The 20,468-nt window shown below is 53.4% G+C and overlaps 1 protein-coding gene across 1 annotated transcript in view; it reads right to left on the bottom strand.

Annotated features, from left to right (window-relative positions):
* The window catches only part of ALPK3 (alpha kinase 3), a 59,835-nt gene that overhangs the window by 34,428 nt on the left and 4,939 nt on the right, over positions 1 to 20,468 (bottom strand). The window contains exons 2-6 of the mRNA XM_058290583.2: positions 20,204 to 20,242; positions 16,737 to 16,858; positions 4,846 to 4,963; positions 3,607 to 4,355; positions 2,914 to 3,375 (exon numbers count right to left, since the gene is read on the bottom strand). Of these exons, the coding sequence (XP_058146566.1) occupies positions 2,914 to 3,375; positions 3,607 to 4,355; positions 4,846 to 4,963; positions 16,737 to 16,858; positions 20,204 to 20,242 (1,490 nt within the window). The remainder of the gene's footprint in view (positions 1 to 2,913; positions 3,376 to 3,606; positions 4,356 to 4,845; positions 4,964 to 16,736; positions 16,859 to 20,203; positions 20,243 to 20,468) is intronic.

Genomic DNA, 20,468 nt, shown 5'->3' with positions numbered 1-20,468 from the left:
CAAAACAAATATAAAGATGTAAAGTTTTTTTTTAAAATGGTATCTGGGAGTTTGAAGAATTTCAAACAATGATTCTAAAGTTTTCCTGGAAGAATAAACAAGAAAGAATAGCAAAGAAAAACTTTCGAAGAAGTATTTGAGAATAACTTGTCCTCCCAGATATTAAAGCTACAATAATTAAAACAAGATCATCCTGATATGAGAACAACAAACAGATTAACAGATTTAATAGAAATATTTGTAAGAATTAAAATAGGCTCTGCCACATACAAAAAATTAATATATAAAGAATCACAAACTAATAGGTAAGAGTTGGATATTCTACAAATAATAATTATCTATTTATTAATAAAAAATTATCTATTTATTAATAAAAAATCAAACTAGAGACTGATGCTATACTATATACCCAAATTCCAGATTAATTCAAACAACGAAAGTGAGAAAAAAATAGATTAATACTTAATCTTAGGATGGGAAAGGAAAACACAAATGCTATGGAAGAAATGGTTAAAATATTAATACTGTGACCCAACTAATAAAAATGAAGCTATCCAAAGAATTTTTAGAAACCATGAAAGTCTGCGGATGAAATAAAAAGTAATGAAAGCAGGACATAAAACTGAATCAGAGTAGGAGCACAAATTAAAATTTTTTAAAAAACTAAAAATACACATTAAAAAGACACACCAAGACATCCCATCATCTCTGAAACGATGGTTATCTCCAAATGGTAAAGTTAGAGGCGAATTTTTACTTTCTTCTTTGAATTTTTAGGTGTTCTGCCCATATTTTCTACTAAGACCATGCACTACTTTTTTTTTTTCCTTTTCTGTTCTTTTTGAGGGACCAGGTACCAGGGATTGAACCGGGGACCTTGTACATGGGAAGTTGGCGCTCAATCACTGAGCCGCATCAGCTCTCTTGAGTTGGTTTTTTCATTTGTTTTGCTTATTGCTTGTTTTTGTTTTTTCAGGAGGCACCAGGGATCAAACCCAGGACCTCCCATGTGGGAGGCGGGCGCTCAACTGCTTGAGCCACATCCACTCCCCCATGCACTAATTTTATAAATAGAAAAATAAATTTCATATTTCTTTTTTAAGATTTGGTAGGATGAGAATATGAAAAAAGTATTCCAATTCAGCCACCAAAAAACAGCAGCATCTGCAAAATACACCTAGATATTAAATGCATTTTCCATGCGTATGCTGTGTGTCACAGGGGTCTTCTAAGTTAAACATACGCGACCATTTTGCAGGAACAGCAGCGCCACCCCAGACAACCTCTCCTGCCCCTTGGAAAGGCAGGGACGGGAGGGCCTGGCACTTCCTCCTCTGGCGCTGGCAGGAGGACGCAGCGCCCTGCTGTGGTGTTCCCCACCCTGGAGGCGGAGAAGCCAGATTTGTGCAGACTTGGCCGCCAGCCTGGTCACTTCCCAGATGAGCTCCCTGGGGCCCACGAGGGCCATCCCCGCAGCGCGGCCCTGCTGTCCAGCCTGCGGGCTGACGGGCCTTCCTGGGTCGTGGGCGGCTCACCGTGCCAGCCGGCGGGAACGCCTGAGACCAAGCCCGAGGGTCCAGGGCCCAGGACGGGATCTCGAGAGCCTGCTTCGGGGTCCTGGCGTTTGGCCCCCCTCCAGAGCCCCCTGAACTACTGTCCCCGGTGGTTAATCTCGGCACCCCCTGAAATGAAACCATTTCCTCTGGTCACCCTTGAAACTGGTCGCCCCCCCCCCCCACCACGTGAAAGTCCTCTCCACGGGAGAAGTGCCCCCTCCCTCCACTCCACGAAACGTCCTTTGCCCTCTGCTGCAGCAGCTTGTCCCCCGGATGTGTTTCCCTTCCCTGTTCCAAGAAACCGTCTCTCAGCCCCCACCCGTATGAAGCACGGCTGTTTCCCCTGTCCTCCTGCTCCCCCACGAAGCCCCCACTCCAAGGACCCACGAGCCCTGCCGTCCACCCCAAGACACAGGCTCGAGACGCTCAGGTCGCCAGATTTAGCAAACAGCTGAACTTGAGCCTCCCGTAGACAGCGCAGAGCTTCTGAGCATATGTCCCGCGTAGCTAAGCTGTCCCCGCTGGAAGCACTTTTTCCTTGTGCCCCTCAGAATAAGCACCGTCTTCTTGCATAAAACACTGCCCTCCCCTGCCCCTGCCGGGAACCGCTGGCCACACGGGACAAGCTGGCTCCCCCGTCCATCCTTTTGATCTCGCTCCTTCCTGCCCTACTGCCCCCGCCAAACCCCCGGCGGTTGTCACTGCCTGCCTCTTTCTATGTAAGGACCCCTGTGTCCTCACATAACACTGTCCATCCAAAGAAAACCCCTCCCCTCTCTCCCCCACCAGGGTAAGATCTTTTCCTGCTACCATCCGGGGGTTCTTAACTGGAGCCAGGCCTCGTTCTCAGCACCCCGATTCTCACTGGTATTGTTTCCATGTTACGACTTGCCCAAAGATCAGAGTCAGATTTGAATGCAGTGACACCTGACCTCACCGTCTTCAACAAACCCAGATTAAATGAGACTCCCCTGGGCAGCGGGGAGATTTTAAAAACCTGCTGAGGAGCACCAGGTTGAGAGGTGCTGTGTACCCCCCAACACTCCTGCCCCACAGGACAGCCCCCAGAGAACTCTTCCCACAGCCCTCTCTTCCCTCCACCCCTCTGGAGCACGGTCCCCTTGGGCTGTAGCTCCCGCGCTCTCAGACCCGGGGCTCCGAGTCGGGCTGTGCTGCCCCGTGCCTGGCACCTCTGGGCTGGCCCAGGGCCCTGCCCGTGGTCCCCGGCCCCTGGCCGGCCCTCCAGCCCCTCCCCACGCCCTCCTATAAATAGCCCACTGCTCACAGGCTGCCGAGCCGTTGCAGCAAGAGTTTCCATGAGGTCAGCTTCCCAGAGCGGCCCCCGGGCACCCGTCACCCTCGCTTACCTCTCCGGGCGTCCCGTGGCCTGCTCGCCCCGGCGGGGGGCTGTCCCGGAAGCCGTGTCTCCGCCGGGCGGGGGGTGTCGGCCCCAGGGCAGAGGCCTGAGCGGGGCCCTTCCCTAAGTCCGGGGTCCCGGGTTCTGGAGCTTGGCTCGTGGAAGACTCGGGCTCGCTGGCGGTGGTGGGCTCCCCTTTGGGCTTCGGAGGGGCAAATCTCTTCCTGTTGAGAGGCCGCGTCGGCTGGGGGGCCAGGGAAGTCCCGGGCTGGCTGGGGGCAGCAGGCTCCCTCTCGCCTGCAGCCTTGCTGGGTACCTTCCCCGAGGACGTCTCTCCAGGCGCCCTGCCACTTGGGGTCCGGGACCCCTCCTCTTGAGGCCTGGCTGCCTGGGTGTTCTCCAGGTACAAATCCTTCAGGGAGAAACACACCTCCGGGGCTGGGGCTGGGGCAGGGGCAGAAGCTGGGGCCGGGGCAGGGGCCAGGGCTGGGGCAGGGGCAGAAGCTGGGGCAGGGGCCGGGGCAGGGGCCGGGGCAGGGGCCGGGGCAGGGGCAGAAGCTGGGGCAGGGGCCGGGGCAGGGGCCGGGGCAGGGGCTGGGGCTGGGGCAGGGGCAGAAGCTGGGGCAGGGGCCGGGGCAGGGGCTGGGGCTGGGGCAGGGGCCGGGGCAGGGGCTGGGGCAGGGGCCGGAGCACGGGCAGGGGCCGGGGCCTTGTCTGGAGTGCCCACAGAGGCGGCGGGCTTCCTGGTGCCATCCGTTCCCGAGGAGCCCGGCCCCCGCGCAGCCCGGCCCCTGGGCCGCGCCTGGGCCTGCTCGGCGGCCACCGGCCCCTGGGTTCCGCGTGCGTCAGGCTTGTCCGCAGGCTGGGCCGCCGGCTCTAGCTCGGGCTTCTGCGGGCCTTGCTGCGGGGCCTCCTCTTTCTTCTTCTTCTTGGCCCCGGGCTCCTTCTTGGGGGCGGCCTGCCCCAGCTCCATGGCCTCGCAGATGTAGGTCAGCAAGCCGTGCTCCCCGTCCTCGCCGTTCTCGGGGGCGGCCTCCCCGTTGGTGGTCACCTCGCCGGGAGCGAACCCGCCCATGAGGCCCAGGCCCGGGCACCGCGCGGGCTCCGCCTCGCCCTCCGGCCAGGCGGCCGCGCTGCCGTCCTCGGCCTCCCCGGGGGCGCCCGGGGGCGCGGGGGCCCCGCTCAGGCGCCGCTTCCTCTGGAAGCGGTCGGGGCTGAGCTTGCGCAGGGTGTCGGCCTCGCCCGCCGCCTCGCGGCCCTGCCTCCAGCTCTGCTCGATCTCGCGCAGCTTGGCCGCCGCCTTGCGCTTCAGCTTGGCGAACCAGCGCTGGTGGATCTTGAACTCGGTCATGGTGCCCACCTCCAGGACCCCCGAGCAGGACACGATGCCCTTGCTGTTGCGCGCCGAGGCCTGGTAGATGGCGGCGTCTTCTTCTCGGCACCTAGGGGCAGGAGCGCCGGGTGCCACCTCTGCCCTCCCGGAAGCCCAGAGCCCCCCGCCTCCCCCACCCCACGCAGCCAGAGCCTCTGGGCTCCCCGGCCCCACCCCACGGCGAGCCCTGCCCAGTGGGGGGGGGGGGCAAGGGCACGCCGTCCCAGGAGGGATTAGCCTCGGGCCTGGGAGAGCTCCCTTGAGGAGCAGGTGACCCGCACGGCCTCTGGGGAAGTACGGATGACACGGTGGCTTTTTTTGGCAGCTGACCTCATGGGACAGGTCTCTAGGGTCAGGCCCTCCTCTGGGGGCGCTCAGCTCTCGGGCTGTTGGAAAAGAGTCCACCCGGCCTCAGGGGACCCTGGACGTTCAAGGGCCGGCGCGGCCTACCCCGCGCTTCACCCCGCGGGCCCGCGGGGCCTCTCCGTCCAGCAGACTCCATCCCTGAGGGCGGGAGCCTCAGGAAGGCGAGAAGCCAGGAGCGAGCCCCTCTGCCTCACCTGTAGAGCTGCAGCGTGTGGCGGTTGCCCTGGTGACTGATCTGGTATTTTGGCAAACCGCAGTAGCGGTCCAGCTCCGTGTCATCTTTGTACCAGGTCACCTCTGGCTCCGGGTATCCTGAGGAAGAAGCAGGAGACCGGGTTGCAGGAAGGCCAGTTCAGAACCGTGGGAAGAGGGACCGGGACACGTTGGCTGCCCTAGGCGACCTGACTGGGCTGTGGTCTGGCTCCGCTCACTTGGGAAGCCAGGCCGCGTCAAGGCTGAACACGGTTTCCCGCAGCAGCTGGAAGACAGGCGCGGAGGAAACACCTCCTAGCGTCCTGGGAGGAGGGGAAGCAAGGAGCTTCCAGAAAACCCTGGCTGGTAGTAAGAAGCGGCCTTTCCATGGTGGCTCGTTCTCCACCCTCACTTTTAGGAGCGACTCTGTCTTCAGTTATATCCTGTCACCAACATTACACCCAAGAGCCCTCCTCCTTCCAGCCCAGGTTCCCAAGCTGTTAGTATGATTTGATAACACAGTTAAAACTTCCATCCATCCATCCATCTATCCCTCCATCTATCCATCCATCATCCATCTATCCATCCACCCCTCCATCATCTATCCATCCATCCCTCCATCCATCCCTCCATCCATCATCTATCCATCCATCATCCACCAATCAGTCATCCATCATCCACCTCTCCACACCCCCCTCCCCGCCCATTCGCTATGGTGAGACCTACTGGGCTCTCTGTCCAGCCCCTTCCTCTGGGGGCTTCCAGCCCCACACACGAGAAAAAAATTCCAGCGTTTTGGCCCCATGCCCCTGCCTCCAGGGTCACAGCTGATTGGTCAAGTAGTGGACATCCAGTCAGCCAAAACGATCACATTCCCTGATGTACTATTTGGGAAAAAGGACCTAGAGACAGTCTACCATTGTGTCTGGAAATAGAACTTTGAAGATCCTGCACGTGGACGAAGAAGCAGATGAGGCTGGTCTGCAGTGAGATGGACAAATGAAGTTGACTTTCGGGAGAGAACAAGACAAGGGAGATGGAGAAGCTCCCAACATCCTCCCAGACACTGACCCCACGCCTGGCCTAGGCCAGCTGCACTCCTGCTTGTCAAGTCCACCAGAATCCCCTCGAGGCTTACAAATGAACCTGCTTCACTTCTTCAGCTGCCTCCAGCTGATTTTCATTTCTTGTTAGAAATAAAAGACTCCTAACATACATGCACTCAAAAATAAATATATACATATATAAAACACACATATACTTATAAATGCATGTATACATACATGTACATATACACACATGTACACAGACACATAGACATATAGCACCTGCTGACTGCCAAGGTAGTGCAATGAGGTCATGGAGACATATATGATGGGAAGTGGATGTGGCTCAACTGATAGAGTGTCCGCCTACCATACGGGGAGGGTCCAGGGTTCAATACCCAGGCCTCCTTGACCCGTGTGGAGCTGGCCCGTGTGCAGTGCTGACATGCACAAGGAGTGCCGTGCCACGAAGGGGTGTCCCCCTTGAAGGGGAGCCCCACATGCAAGGAGTGTGCCCCATAAGGAGAGCTGCCCCAAGAGAAAAAAGCGCAGCCTGCCCAGGAGTGGTGCGACACATGTGGAGAGATGACGCAGCAAGATGACACAGCAAAAAGAGACATAGATTTCTGGTGCCACCAAGAATGCAAGCGGACACAGAAGAACACACGGTGAATGGACACAAGAGAGCAGACAATGGAGCAGGGGGGAGAAAAATAAATAAATCTTTAAAAAAAAAAAAAAAAGAAGCGTATATGACAGGGTCCCTGCTCTCAGGGAGCTTTTGTCGAGTAGAAAGCTAAGACGTGCCCACACAAGGCAGCAGGGGACCTGCATGTGTACCTGCCTTTCCTACTTGGGACAAACTGCCTGCACCCCTAGCTAAAGCTACGGCTCTCCTAGAGCCCGTCTCCTCTTGCCCAATCAAGGACACCTCTCCAACAATATCCTGCTCTCTCCTGCATCATCAAACTTTTCCTCTCCACTGTCATTCCCATCAGCAGAGGAGCATGCTGTACTGGTTCCTTTCTTTTAAAAAACTGCCTTGGACCCCCACGTCCTCCTCTAGCGGCTGACCCCTCTTCTCAGCTATCTCCTTTACAGAAAACGCGTTGAAAAGTGGTCCGTACTCGCTATTTTCACCCCCATTCCTCCAGTCAGGCTTTTGTGCCACCGCTGCACCAGAATTGCTCTTGTCAAAGTCACCCATGACTTAGAGAACAGAAAGTTGAGGGGTTAATTGGAGCAAAATTGGTTTAAAAAAAGGTTGTTTGTAAATCCTTGGAAAGGAATATAAATGCTGAAAGCACATCAGAGTGTTTGCAACTAGCAGTTGAAAGGGCAAGGCCAAGGTCATGTATATTACTAGAAGGAAAGCTAAAAAACATAACCTGGGACTTTATAGCATAGTATAACCTCCTGTGAAATGAGCATGGATAATATTGCATATATAGGACTGTTTTTCTTTGAAACTGAAAAAAAATGCACATTAATGTTACAAGATGTTAATATCAGACAAAAATACAACTAAGGCAAAATATGGACAGTAGTGTACAGTAATATAGTAATAATCTTCCAATAAGGGTAAAAATATATATATATACTCAGTGAAAGAAACTAGACAAAAGATACTATATATTTGTTTGACTCTATTCAAAATAAAAATACAAATAAATCAGAAACAGATGAGCAGCTGGGTTTGGCAGGGAAGCATAGGGATATTGAGAGGCGAATATTAAGGGATGGAGATTTTTTTTGTTGTTTGTCTGGGTTTTGTTTATTATTATTATTAGAATGTGAAAATGCTCTAATAATGATTGAAGTGATGAATGCACAACTATGTGATTATGCCAAATACCACTGGCTATACACTTTGGATGGACTGTATGCTTTATTAATATGTATCAATAAATGATTTAATTTTTTTAAAAAGTCAATGTGGCCTGCACATGGCCAAATCCAGTGGTCGGCTTTTACGCCTCCTCTCTCCGATCTGTCAGCAGCATTGACCACTTCCAGAAACCCTTTCCTCCCGTTGCTTCTGAGACTCCCCTCCCTCCTGGCGCTCCTACTTCTCCGGCCGCCTTCCCGAATCTCTTCCCTGGGTCCCCATTCACCCACCCGGCTGGTGAAGGCGAGGCTGCCGGGGCCAGGTCTGGGACCCGCTTTCCATTCCCCTGGGTGGTTCACTCCCAACCTAGGGGGTCTGCTCCTACCCCGCGGCTTCTGAAAACCCAGTGCTGATGGCTCCCGAATTTCTATCTACTGCCCGCACCCCTCCTTGAACTCCTGGCTCTTACTTCTGACTCATACCTGACATCTCAAGCCCAGACCCCCGTGTCCCTCTCCACGCCAGCCCCCACGTATGTCAGTAAACGGCCACTGCATCCCTCTAATTTGACTCAGGCCAAAACTCTTGAGGTCATCCTTCCTCTCTTTCTTTCCTTTCTTTCTTTCCTCTCTCTCCCCCGCTCCATGGGGCAATCCTACCCGCCCTCCGGTCAGAACAGCTCCAGAACCTGACCCCTTCTTGCTACCCCACCAACCACGGCCTTGTCTTCATCACCTCACCTGGGGTCCGCAAAAACTGCCTCCCTGCTCCCGTCCTTGCCCCTCCTCAGCCCGTTCTCAAACAACGGCCACAGTGGTCCTTTTCAAACAAGGCCGTTCCACTCAGCCCCTCCTGATCCGGCCCTGCGTCCCCAGCCGCCCCCCGCTGCTCCCACAGGCCCCGCAGCGTCCCCCCCGCACCCGGGAAAAGGCCGCGCTCTCTGCCTACGCCTCTCGGTGCCTCGTGATGTTTGCTTTTCCTCCCCGGTCCCCGGCCTCCTGAACACTGCACGTTTATGAGCTCTCTAGTTTACTGTCCGCCTCCCACACCCCGAGGGGGACACCCGCTCGCGAGAGCAGGGGCGTAGCTGCCGGTTCCTAGAATGAGGCCTGGTGAGGGAGCAATGCTCGTGAAATATTTATAGAGGAATAAGTGAAGCAACACTCTGAGCTCAGGGGAAGGGCACGAGGGCCCCCGGCGAGGGGCTCAGGAAAGGCTTCGCGGGGTGGGTGGCATCTGACCCGGGCCCTGCAGGGTGGGCAGAATTTGGCAAATGTGGCTTCAGCGCCCCCGTCTCCTCGCCTCGCCCCAGCCCTGACCAGGGCACCGTCACTGGCTATCTCCTCGTCTGTCTCCCCCACTCAGCACCCACGTGGGCAGGAGTCACATCTCGCCCATGGCTCTGTCCCCAACACCGAAGACGGTGCCTGGCACACGGCAGCGACTTAACACCAACCCACGGGAGGAAGGAGTGAGCAAGGGAATGAAGGGAGAGGGGAGGGCGGGCCGGACAGAGGGACGGCCACCACGGGAGCGGTGGGGGCGAGAAGCGAAGGGCGCCGTGGGGCGCTGCGCCGGGCAGGGGGCGGGGGTGGCGGGGCTGCGGCTGGGTCAGCCAGGAACCAGCTCTGGGCAGGCCTGGCTGGGAAGTGAGCCCCGAGTTTCCACTGGGAGCTCCAGGCCCCTTACATCACCGAGCGGGGCCGGGGCCAGCGCAGGTGTCCTCACCATCCCGTGGGATGAGCTCATCCCTCCAAGGGCCCCATGACCCGCCGGGCCGAGCCTCGGCCTCTGGGGCGTCTGAGGCCAGGCTGGAGCGAGGGGGCCGGGGGAGCGGAGTGTCCAACGAGTGCCTGGACCCCAAGGCAGGGCCCTCCGTCCCCGTGCCCCCCTCTGGGGCCTCGTCACACAGTGGAGCCAACCTGACAGTGCCACGATAGTGGGCTCCACAGAGCAGTATTGGGCTCAGGAAGCAAATTTATGGGGGGGAGGAAACAGTTCCTCGTCCCCTGGAGAATGTGGACTACAGTCAAAGACACACAGGCAGGAGGGGTCCTTCCCTCGCGGCTGCACACGCATGTGCCAGGCGGTCGTGCACACACACAGGTGGCCTCCCCTTCCCGTCACACCCTGTGCCCTCGGCTTCACAGCCAGCAGGCCTGACTTTGGATCCCAGCATGGGAACCCGCAGCCTCGGTCCAACCAGTCCCAGCTGGAGACTCTCGGATTTAGTAGAAGGAGGAGGAGGAATGGAATTTCAGAGTTTTCAAAGAGCTTTCAAATACGGAATTTCCTTTGGCCCTCATAACCCTGTGAGAACAGATGCTAACATTGATTGAAAATTTCCTGTGTGCCAGACGCTGAGCTGAACGCTTTTCATGCGGAAGTGCCATTACTAACTTCCAGTTTAAAGAAGAGCAAATCGGGGCTCGTGAAGTTAAGGCTCCTGCTTCAAGTCATCCAACAAGTAGGAAGAGGAGCCAGAATTCAAATCCTTCTCCTTCATAAAGCGGGCAGGGCAGACATTATAATTCTCATTTTATACAAACCTCCCCAGGTCACCGAGTTGGCACCTGACAAGGCTCCAGGTTTCTGATTCCTCTGTCCAGCGCTCTTCCCACTGGGTGTTCTGTGACCGATACGTGCATTTTATGATAGAAGTCACTGGACCTGACTGACTTCTCTGAAGGAGGTTCTTCAGGAGCTGGGTTCCATCTAAAGACTCAGTCCCTCTGTCCAGCCTGCCAGCTGCTGATGCTTCCTCCTCCCACCCCAACATACGCAAATGACACACACACACCAATACATGCACACATACACACACTCATACCAACAGGTGCACACACCCACCTATGCCCACAAAGCACATCCTGCACACACTCACACACACCAACATATGCCTGCACTCGCACATACTCACCAACATCTGCACTCACCACACACCATGCACACACACTGACACACTCATACACACCCCAACATATGCACATACACACTCTCACACATGCCAACGTAGAATCTATGACAGGGCTGAGGCTAACGGGGTCCCCACATGGGACAGAGATGGCAGCCTCAAGGAGGACAGGAGCAGTTTACCAGAGGAACCCTGGAAGGAGCCAGAAGGCCCAGCCAGGGCCCACTCTTGCCCATATGCCACCCTGAGTGGGAAGAGCCCTCGCAGGCCACCCAGCGGGGGCATGAGCCCAGATCCTCTCCCTCACCTGGACAAGGCTCCGACCACCAGGAAAGCATCACCTACGCCTGGCAGGTGGGATGAGCCAGCACAGCCCTGTCTAGGGAATGGTGCAGGGGGAGAGGCAAGTGTGGTCTCGGTCTCTGTGGAGATGAGCCAGGATCACCAGACCAGTCTGCCACGGGGGCCAGTCTCAGCCACAGAGCCACCTGCCAACCACTCCTCCAACTCACACCCGACCTCCAACCCTAGTTCCTTTGCTCCCTGATCCCTCTGCATCATGCCTCCCCTACCCCCAGGAACTTCTCCCCTCTCCTACAGTCTACGTTTTCTCCTTGCTGATTGTCGAAGACATGTTTATAGTGTACTGTGGTGGTCATAGAGACCTCTTTCTTAATCTGCTACATAAAATGCAAGTAACTTGAGGTTTTGGTGACGTGGGAGTGGGAAGGGGAAGGTACAACAACTACTAAGGTATGGACAGAAGAGATGGCCAGAGCCTGGGAAATCTTAGAGCATCAGTGGATACTGCCATAGATCTCAGCAAGGTAGGTGCTCCGAAAGATGATGGCAGCCCTAGCTGGACATCTGGAGCAGGGTGTTATGGCAATTGAGGGAGAAGGAGTTTATTCCTTTGGGTTGGCCTTGAAAGAGGGAAAAGTTTATTCCCATGATGATGGTGGGATTCATGACTCAGTAAAATACCCTAAGGTTCTATAAACCAGAATCGTATCTGGCTTCTCCACATTGCTCTCGGAGTCCATAGCTAAGAAGGACTGAATGGAAGGTGAGAAGGGGGAGCCAGTTCTGATGTCTATAGCTGCTGTTACCAAGGCACCAGAGTTGCTGCTGAAAAGAACAGACAACATGAAAAGTGGCAAAGATCCCGATTTGTCATCAGAACAGTCATCTGGGAAATCTGCAATGAGCGTCTCCTTTGTGCCAGCTCCAGGAGGCAAGGCGTGTCAGGTGTGCTCCTGACCTCACAGATCCCACGGTCTTGATGGAGAGAGAGATGTGTAAACAAAGAAAGGATGCCATGGAGGGCACAGTGAGGGCTTCCCCTGGAAAGCTGGAACTGATGGGACGAGCCATTCAAACTGGCCCGGGGAGATGAGAAGGAATCTGCCAGGCAAAAAGGGAGTGGTCTTCCAGGCAAAAACAGCCGGAATGAACATGCCCTGTTTTCACGCCCTCCCTACTGAACTACTAAATCCAGTGAAACTACATAAACAATATATATATCCTCACAAGGATAGGAAGTAAAGGCAAGGAGAGTAATAGGAACAACAAAATTGTGAAAGCTGGAAGGCAGGTGGACAGGCAGAAACTGACTGAGCAGATTCAAGAAAGCTTAACCCTTAGCTAGCAGTGGGGAAAACTGAGAATGAGCCTTTTAACACCAGAAAATCCCTAAAATTGTAAGTACTGGACACTAGGTACCTCTGGGAATTGAAGAGGAGGAGAACTGGTTAACGGTTGCTACAAAACAATTAGGTCTCTGGATCCTTCCACTACTCCATGGTGCTGGGTGACTGCTCCCTCCCATCATACCCAAAGAGGAGGCTTATTATCTGGAAAGCTAACTTTGGCCTGGGGCTAAGCCAGCACAGTTGAGGGCACTACTCAATGGAAAACAGAAAAATGTAATAACCATATATATAAAATAAATGTTTTATGCTGAGACTCTACCCCAACTTTCTAATCCACATAGCTCCTAGAACACCTTTACCCTCCAAGCAATACTGGAAGAATATGCACTAAGGAATCTAGCAAGTCCCAGAAGAAGCAGCCAAAGAAACTTACTTTGGGAGCTCTCAACATTGGCCAGCCTCATTATCCTACAGTGAAGATCCAAGTTTTCAGGCACCTCTCATTTGTTCAGAACTTGCAATTGACTTTTTTAATCCCTCATTCTTAATCATTATTCGAAAGCCAATGATTCCTAGACAGCTGAATCATACAGAAAAGCCTGGGTAAGGAAGATCTAAGAACAAAGATAAGTAAACAAGAAAGCAAATCAGAAGAAACACAAACTAGGCAGGGAGAAGGAAATTTTTAGGAAGTTATTATTAATAGACTCAGAGAGCTAAGGGAAGATGTAACATTCACGGAAACAACAGGATGTTATAGATGAGTATAGAAAGGAGCGCCTGGACATTAAAAACTCAATAGAAGAGTTCAGGAAAGCGGACTTGGCCCAATGGATAGGGCATCCACATACCACATGGGAGGCCCAAGGTTCAAACCCAGGGCCTCCTGACCCGTGTGAGCTGGCCCACATGCAGGGCTGATGTGTGCAAGGAGTGCCGTGCCACGCAGGGGTGTCCCCTGCATAGGAGAGCCCCACGCGCAAGGAGTGTGCCCTGTAAGGAGAGCCGCCCAGCACGAAAAAAAGTGCAGCCCGCCCAGGAGTGGTGCCGCACACACGGAGAGCTGATACAGCAAGATGACGCAACGAAAAGAGACACAGATTCCGGATGACGCTGACAAGAAAACAAGCAGACAAAGAACACAGAGAGCAGACAACTGGCGGGGGGATGGGGGGAAGGAGAAAAAAAAAGAGTTGAAAGATAAAATTGAGGAAATCTCTCAGAAAGTAGAGCAAAAAGACAAAAGGATAAGAAAATCAGTCTAAGGGAACAGATATCCAAATAACAGGAGTTCCAGAAAGAGAGAAGAGAGAAAATGCAAGGAAGAAATCAGCATCAAAATAATCCCAAATTTCCAAGAACTAAAGATCATCAGGTTCCCAGACTGAAAGTGTCCAAGCACGCCCCAGCATGAAAAGAGTCCCATATCAAGATACGTCATTACGAAATATCAGAGCACTTGGAACAGAGAGGAAATCTTACAAGATTCCAGAAAGAAAAACAGGTCACATGCAAAGAATCAGGAATCAAACTGTCGTCTCACTCTCAACAGCAACATGGGAAGCAAGAAGATAATGAAGCAATGTCTTCAAAATTCTGAAGAAAACTTATTTTTAGATTAAAATTCTATACCCAACCAAACTCTCCATAAAATAGAGGGGAGAGGGTGTAGCTCAGTGGCTGAGTGCCTGCTTCCCATGTATGAGGTCCCAGGTTCAATCCCCAGTACCTCCTAAAAAAGAAAAAGAAAAAAAGACCGAAGTAGAAAGGAGACATTTTCGGACACAAGGGGGTCTAACATTTACGTCCCACATACTCTTTCTAGGAAACTACAAAAACAAGAGTGTAAACCAAGAGAGAGGAAAATGTGGAAAACAACAATTAGGAAACCCATCACAGGGGATTGGTCAAGGGAATCTACTGGATGATGGTGAAGGGAGATCCTTGGATGGCAACTGAATCAAAGGGAAGATCGATCGAGAGCTGTCATCGCAATGCCCTCTGCTGTTGTATCATCTTTAAGGCCTGACAAAACTACTGAGGCATGTGCTTCAATAAAGCCAGGGAGTAAACCAAGAAAGAGAAAGACATGAATAAATGGAACCAAACCTAGGAGAAAAACAGAGCAAAGACCTGGGCCTAAAAAGCCATTAATTCAGATAGAAGAAGAATGGAGCTTTCCTACAGGGATATCTCCAAGGAAAGTAACTGATAGATTGCTGATGGTATTGATCTTGTGGAAAACTGGATTAAGAGGCTTTTAGAAGGTATAAAAAATTAGTAACTGGAACAAAAAACTAAAGTGAAAAAATAAAGTATTAATTAAGAAAAATAGAAGGAAAAATCATAGGACACTATAATATTCATTTATGAATAATATTGTCATAGGCATAATAATTTGATTTGAGCAAAACTGACTACATTGAGAGGATAAGTGAACAGAAGATGAGAAAACGATAATGTAAGAGAGCTAATTTCTTATCTACCATAACAGAAAGACAATTGATAACATCTTAAATAGAAGACTCCGGGAAGCGGACTTGGCCCAATGGATAGGGTGTCCGCCTACTACATGGGAGGTCCACGGTTCAAACCCCAGGCCTCCTTTACCCATGTGGAGCTGGTCCACGCGCACTGCGCATGCGCTCAAGGAGTGCCCTGCCATGCAGGGGTGTCCCCCATGTAGGGGAGCCCCACGCGCAAGGAGTGCACCCCATAAAGAGAGCCACCCAGCACGAAAGAAAATGCAGCCTGCCCAGGAATGGTGCTGCACACACGGAGAGCTGACACAGCAAGATCGCGCAACAAAAAGAAACAGATTCCCGGTGCCATTAATAAGGAGAGAAGCCGTCACAGAAGAACACACAGCGAATGGACACAGAGAGCAGACAACTGGGGGGACGGGGTGGGGGGAAGGGGAGAGAAATAAAAAAATTTTTAAAAATAAAATAGAAGACTCAAAAGTTAGCAATATTCATATATTACTCAGCATTATGAAAATGTATATGTGCCTGAAGAAACAGGCGGAAGTTGAAAACCTTGTTTCTGGGAAGATAAAGTGAGAGTAACAAATGGTTGTGCATTTTGATTGAGGCCTTTTAGTATAATTTCAAGTCTTAAACTTTGTCAAAATTAATTTGACAAAATGAGAATTAATTTTCTTTAAAAAGAAAAATTAACAACATTCTAGCGTGGAGTGGTGACAAAGCTAGAAACCGTGAGGGCCGTGGCACCAGCAAGCAGTGCCGAACGCTGCGGAGAGCAAAGGTGGCATCTCCTCCTCACCAGCTTTGTGGATTCTGGAAAGTGTCCTAACCTCTCCCCGTGTCCTCCTCTGAAAAATCTGACTAATAATAGCACTTACTTCACAGGGCAGTCGTAGGAACTCAACAGCAATGGAAAGAGCTGTACTTTGCAGAACACATGACGCTGTACCGAGGTGAGGGGTGCAGCCTGCCCCCGCGCCCCCTGGAACGGGAGCGCAGCACGTCCTGGGTGAGGGTGGGAACCACGCCCAGTGCCCAGACCAGCTCTTCAGCTGCTGGGGCAGACGAGGCCTCAGACTCGGGCAGTGTCACAGCTGGAAACCACCTGGTGACAGGCTTTCAGAGGGAACCTTGACCTGAGGGCTGCCCAGCAGGGGGGACAGGCACCCTGGGATGGATCCCGCAGGCCCTGGAGCGGTCAGGCTGGTGCAAAGGGAGGCTCTGCTGGAGACCTCCAGGAGGAGCAAGGCCAGGGCAGCTTCCCAGCACTGCTCCCCTCGGCTCCTCCTCCAAGGAGTCCCTTCCGCTTCCCATTCTGCCAAATGGCTCCTTGTGGCTTCACAATCCACAGCGGAGCTCTGGGACATGCAATCCGTTCTAAAACTCACAGAGTGCTTGTGATATGCCAGGTACGATGCCAAACGCTTTGCCCTTAAGAACTCCTTCCCCCCTCACGATGACCCTGAGAGGTTACCATTCCCACTTGGCGGGTGAGGCAGCTGAGGTCCAGAGGGGTCGTGCAACTTCAGGCCGTGTCATCAGAAAGGAGGTGAGCCAGGGTTCCAAACCAGGCTGGGCTCACGTCTGCAGGCACGGCTGCTTCTCTCGGACCTGACACGCTCAAGCCTCAAATGACCCACCCGTAAAATGGGGATGCTAAGAGAGGTGGCCTCTTAACACTCAATTTGAGAACGTCTGTTCCCCGAACTAAGAGTCGTCGGTCATGTGTGCATACCTGAGGGTGAGGGACCTTGCAGAGGACGGCTTGTGAAGGAGGGAGCAGGGTGTGCAGGTGGCACCAGGATGGGAGGAGAAAAGGAGATGAGAGAGAAAGCTAAAAGCAAACGCCAAAACGTGTACGGCTTTGTGCGCACAGCCAGCGCCCGCACCGCGTCTGTTCCCACTGCCTCCGGGGACCCTGCTCTGCGCACAGGCCCCGGCGTGGAGCGCCCAGGCGGCGTCATTACCTGTGACGATGCAGGTGAACCTCACGTCGCTGTCCTCAGACACGGCCCGGGACTTGAGCGTGGTCTCGAACAGCGGCTGGGTCTCCTCTGTTAGCTGAGCAATGATGGAGCAGAAGGTGCTCCTAGGAAAGGCAAAGAGCTCTTCAGCACAGCCCTCCTCCCCCAGATGCACCACTGCCCGGCGCTGTCCGAGGCAGCTTAAGTCTCTCCCCTGGCCGCATCCATCCATCACCCCACGGCCATGGCTACGGCACCTGGGCGACTCTTTCTGCAACGGAGCCTGGCAGGTGCGGGGAGGGATGGTCTCGATGGGCTGCGTGGAGTCTTGGCCCAGCCCCGCTGGCACGGGTGGGCAGCTGAGCAGGCGCCAGGAGCCTGAGCATGCCTCAGCCTCCCCACCCCGTCCCCGCTGGGGGACCCTGCCTCGCTCTCCACCTTTCGACTCCAAGGAAGCGCGTGCATGGGGGAGACACACGCATGGCTAGTCAAGCCTCAGAGACACAACCTCCAGCCCAGCAGAGCCTCCATTCATGCCAAAGAGGGAGAAGGCAGGCAGCCCTCGAGGACACGGGGGTCTAGGAGCCAGCAGCGCAGAGGAGGGCCATCCTCCCCACATCCACACCCGCAGTGGCCTCTCTTGGGCTGCAGAGAAAAGGTCCTGCATTTGTGAGCACAGGCCCGCAGCAGACAAATAAGTCAGCCCGTGCCAGGGGCAGAGACCCAAAGGTGGACTCTAATTCCTAGGGGTATAGGACAAGGGAGACTCAAATGAACTCTGACCCCACGCAGGGCTATGGACCTGCAGGGGAAAGTCGGCTGTGGCTCCCCTGCTCCCTCACCGGATACCAGATGCTGGAGTGACTTGCTCCAGGACCAGCCAGCAGAACTGCCAAACCACAAGCCGGTCCAGCCCTGCAAAAGCCAGGACTCAGAGTTTCCTTCTGACTGTCCATCTCCTGGAATCCAGGGCCATCTGTGTGCTTGCTGAGCCCAGCACAGACTACTCACCCGCAATGCTCAGGACTCACAGTCCTCTCCTTCCTGGGCCCAAAAAGCAAAGTACCGTGCCAAACCCTTCGTGGGCCAGCAGAGACACAAGTGCATTCCCAGGTGTGAAGCGCAACCACGCAGCCAGGTCGTGCGGCGCACAACCGGTGGCCAGCCCCTCTCCCTCTCCCCGCACCCTAGTGTGATCAGCAGGGAGGACTGTGAATGGGTAGAGTGAAGGCAAGCAGCGGGCCCGTGTGGATGAGGACAAATCACTCAAAGCCGCTTGCTCTGTGCCTCGGAGGAGGGGCCGGTCACCCAAGGGCAAGGGGCATCTGTCCGGGATCTACAGCCCTATGCCCTGTGGGGAGGGGTTCTGCATTCAATTTATCATTTATGTGGATAGTATTCTGGACTTGAGTTCGAGGAGGAACATTTCAGCCCAGGAAGAGTGTCATCAATCAAGTAAGACCTCTGAATGGGTGGCGGTTCAGGCTTGGGGTCAGGGAGTTGGGGGGTGCCCTGCCCAGCAAAGACTGTGGAGAAAGGGGACCTCTGCGTCACACTGCTGGATGCTGGAGTTGGGTCTACAGCTGGACTTCCATAAAACTCCCTGCAGCACTCTCACGGAGGACTCAGTGAGGATCACAGAGGATCCTTCCGGACCTTGGCCAGGAGACACAAACTTCTGAAAACGCTTCTTGCTGCTATCATATTAACAGCAATTTCTGACTTGCTGCTCCTCTCCTGATCAACAGTTCCTAGAAGAAACCGCTGCGATTAAAGAGATCTATTGTGGTTCTGCAAGGATCTTCCCCCTAGACAATTTGAATCCCACCCTCACGAACGTGACCCTAAATCCAATATTCAGCTTAGTCTCTTAGGGATGAAACTGGGCAAGTCTAAGAAAATCATTTCAGCTATCGGGTTAGTGAGAAAACATAGAAACGATGCTTCCAGAGAATTTGCACGGGCAAGTGCTCATGCTAGATATTCTACAAGAGGTATTTATTTCATTACTTTTTTTTTTTTGAGGGGGAAAGAACATTTATCTTTCAAACTTTCTATACTTGGTCCATATATATATATATATATATATATATATATATATATATATATATATATATACACACACATTTACATATATATATATGTATGTATGTATAATATCTCTGCCAGGAAGCGTGATCAGATGGAAGCCCTAGTGGAGTGGGTTTGGGATGCGTTGGAGGGGATGGGAGAGTCAACTCATACACTGCCACGTGCCACTGAATGTCACGCAGCCTCCTGTTGCCACAGGCTTCCTACCCCATCCTCCAGACCACTCAGGCGTGGGATGGAATCTGAATGTGCTGCATCCAGTTCCCTGGAAAGCCAGGAAGTCCACACATCTGGAAATGGTCCTGACTCATCCTGACACCTGCCAACTCTCTGACTTCATGAGGCTTTCACAGCCTAGACATGGGTCTCTAAAGAACATCAGCATCGCTAGTTTCCACGATGTTCAGAGGAACCTAACCTTGCCCTCAGGTTTGGTCGCTTACCTTGCTTTAAGGAAACCTCCCCTCCTCGCTCTTTCAGCCCTTACCACACCTGGTTTTGAGCTCTCCCCACCCGCTTCAGAACAAAGGCTCCCCAGGGCTCTCCCCCACCCAAGAAGCGTGTCCATCGTAGGTGCTCATGATGTCTACTGACGCTCTTAGTTATTCCGGGACCAGTTAGCTATTCAGAAATCTTTCCCTACACAAAGAAACTGTAGCCAACTCTCCCCAAATCTACCAGAGTCTGGGAGGAGGCCCAATGGTGGGAAGTAGCCAGGAAATGTTCCCACTCTGATGTTAACAGTCAGTTCAGCCAGGGGTGGAGAGCTGTTGCCAGCTCGGGAGGCGTCCCACCAGCGGACCCTGACCTGTCCAGGCCCTGTGCAGCTCCCGGCTCCCGGGCTGACCGAGAGACCACGGAAGGCAGGGCTTTGCTAACTTGGTATTCCAGCCTCCAGGAGAGGTGGGGAGCAGCCAACAGAAAGGAAACTTCAGTCCAGGAAAGGGGTGGGAGAAGGAGGACTTAAGGAACTGAAGAGAAAAAATAAAAAAAGGGTAGTGGACATGGCTAGATGAAGATGGACATTAAGGAGCCCACCTGGATTTGAGGTCACGACAACGTGAATCGCTAGCATGGTGGGGGAGGGGTGCGACTGCTCTGTGCCCACAGTGTCTCTCCCGGGGTACAGAGCTCTTGTGGAAGACATCTCAGGGACCCTGTCCACATCTCTATTCCTGGGTGCCCCCACCCCTTCCAAATGGTCCATGCAAGCATCAACCCTGGCCCTGTGAGACCCATGCTCATGAGAGTGCCCTCGCACCCGCCAGCCCCCCTGCCCCCCGCATCCTGGTTAGTGCACAAGCAGTCACCCAGAGGCCCCTCAACGCCCAGACCCAAGAAAAAAGCAGTCAGAGAAATACAACGTAAGGTGCGTTTACCTTCCAGAGCTGGGGTGAGACAACCGGTTGCTTGATAAGCTAAGCAGAAACAGCAAATGGAATCATTAGGCCAAAAAAGCAAGGAGAGGAGGGGGCGAAATCAACAACAGTCGCAAAGTATTAATCGGGCACCATCTGGGACCCAGAGGCCTTTCTATTAAAAGGGACCAGCTGTCTTAGTTGGCCCGCTCCAGTTAGCAAGTGGCCCCACCACCGGACACCAACGTATCTGAAACCAAGAGCTCGTTAGGTGCAGCAGAGTCCG

Source organism: Dasypus novemcinctus, chromosome 3 (genome assembly GCF_030445035.2).
Source record: "Dasypus novemcinctus isolate mDasNov1 chromosome 3, mDasNov1.1.hap2, whole genome shotgun sequence".
Lineage (NCBI taxonomy): Eukaryota > Metazoa > Chordata > Mammalia > Cingulata > Dasypodidae > Dasypus > Dasypus novemcinctus.
The sequence above is the reverse complement of the archived record's forward strand: the minus strand, read 5'-3'. Positions and strand labels throughout refer to the sequence as shown.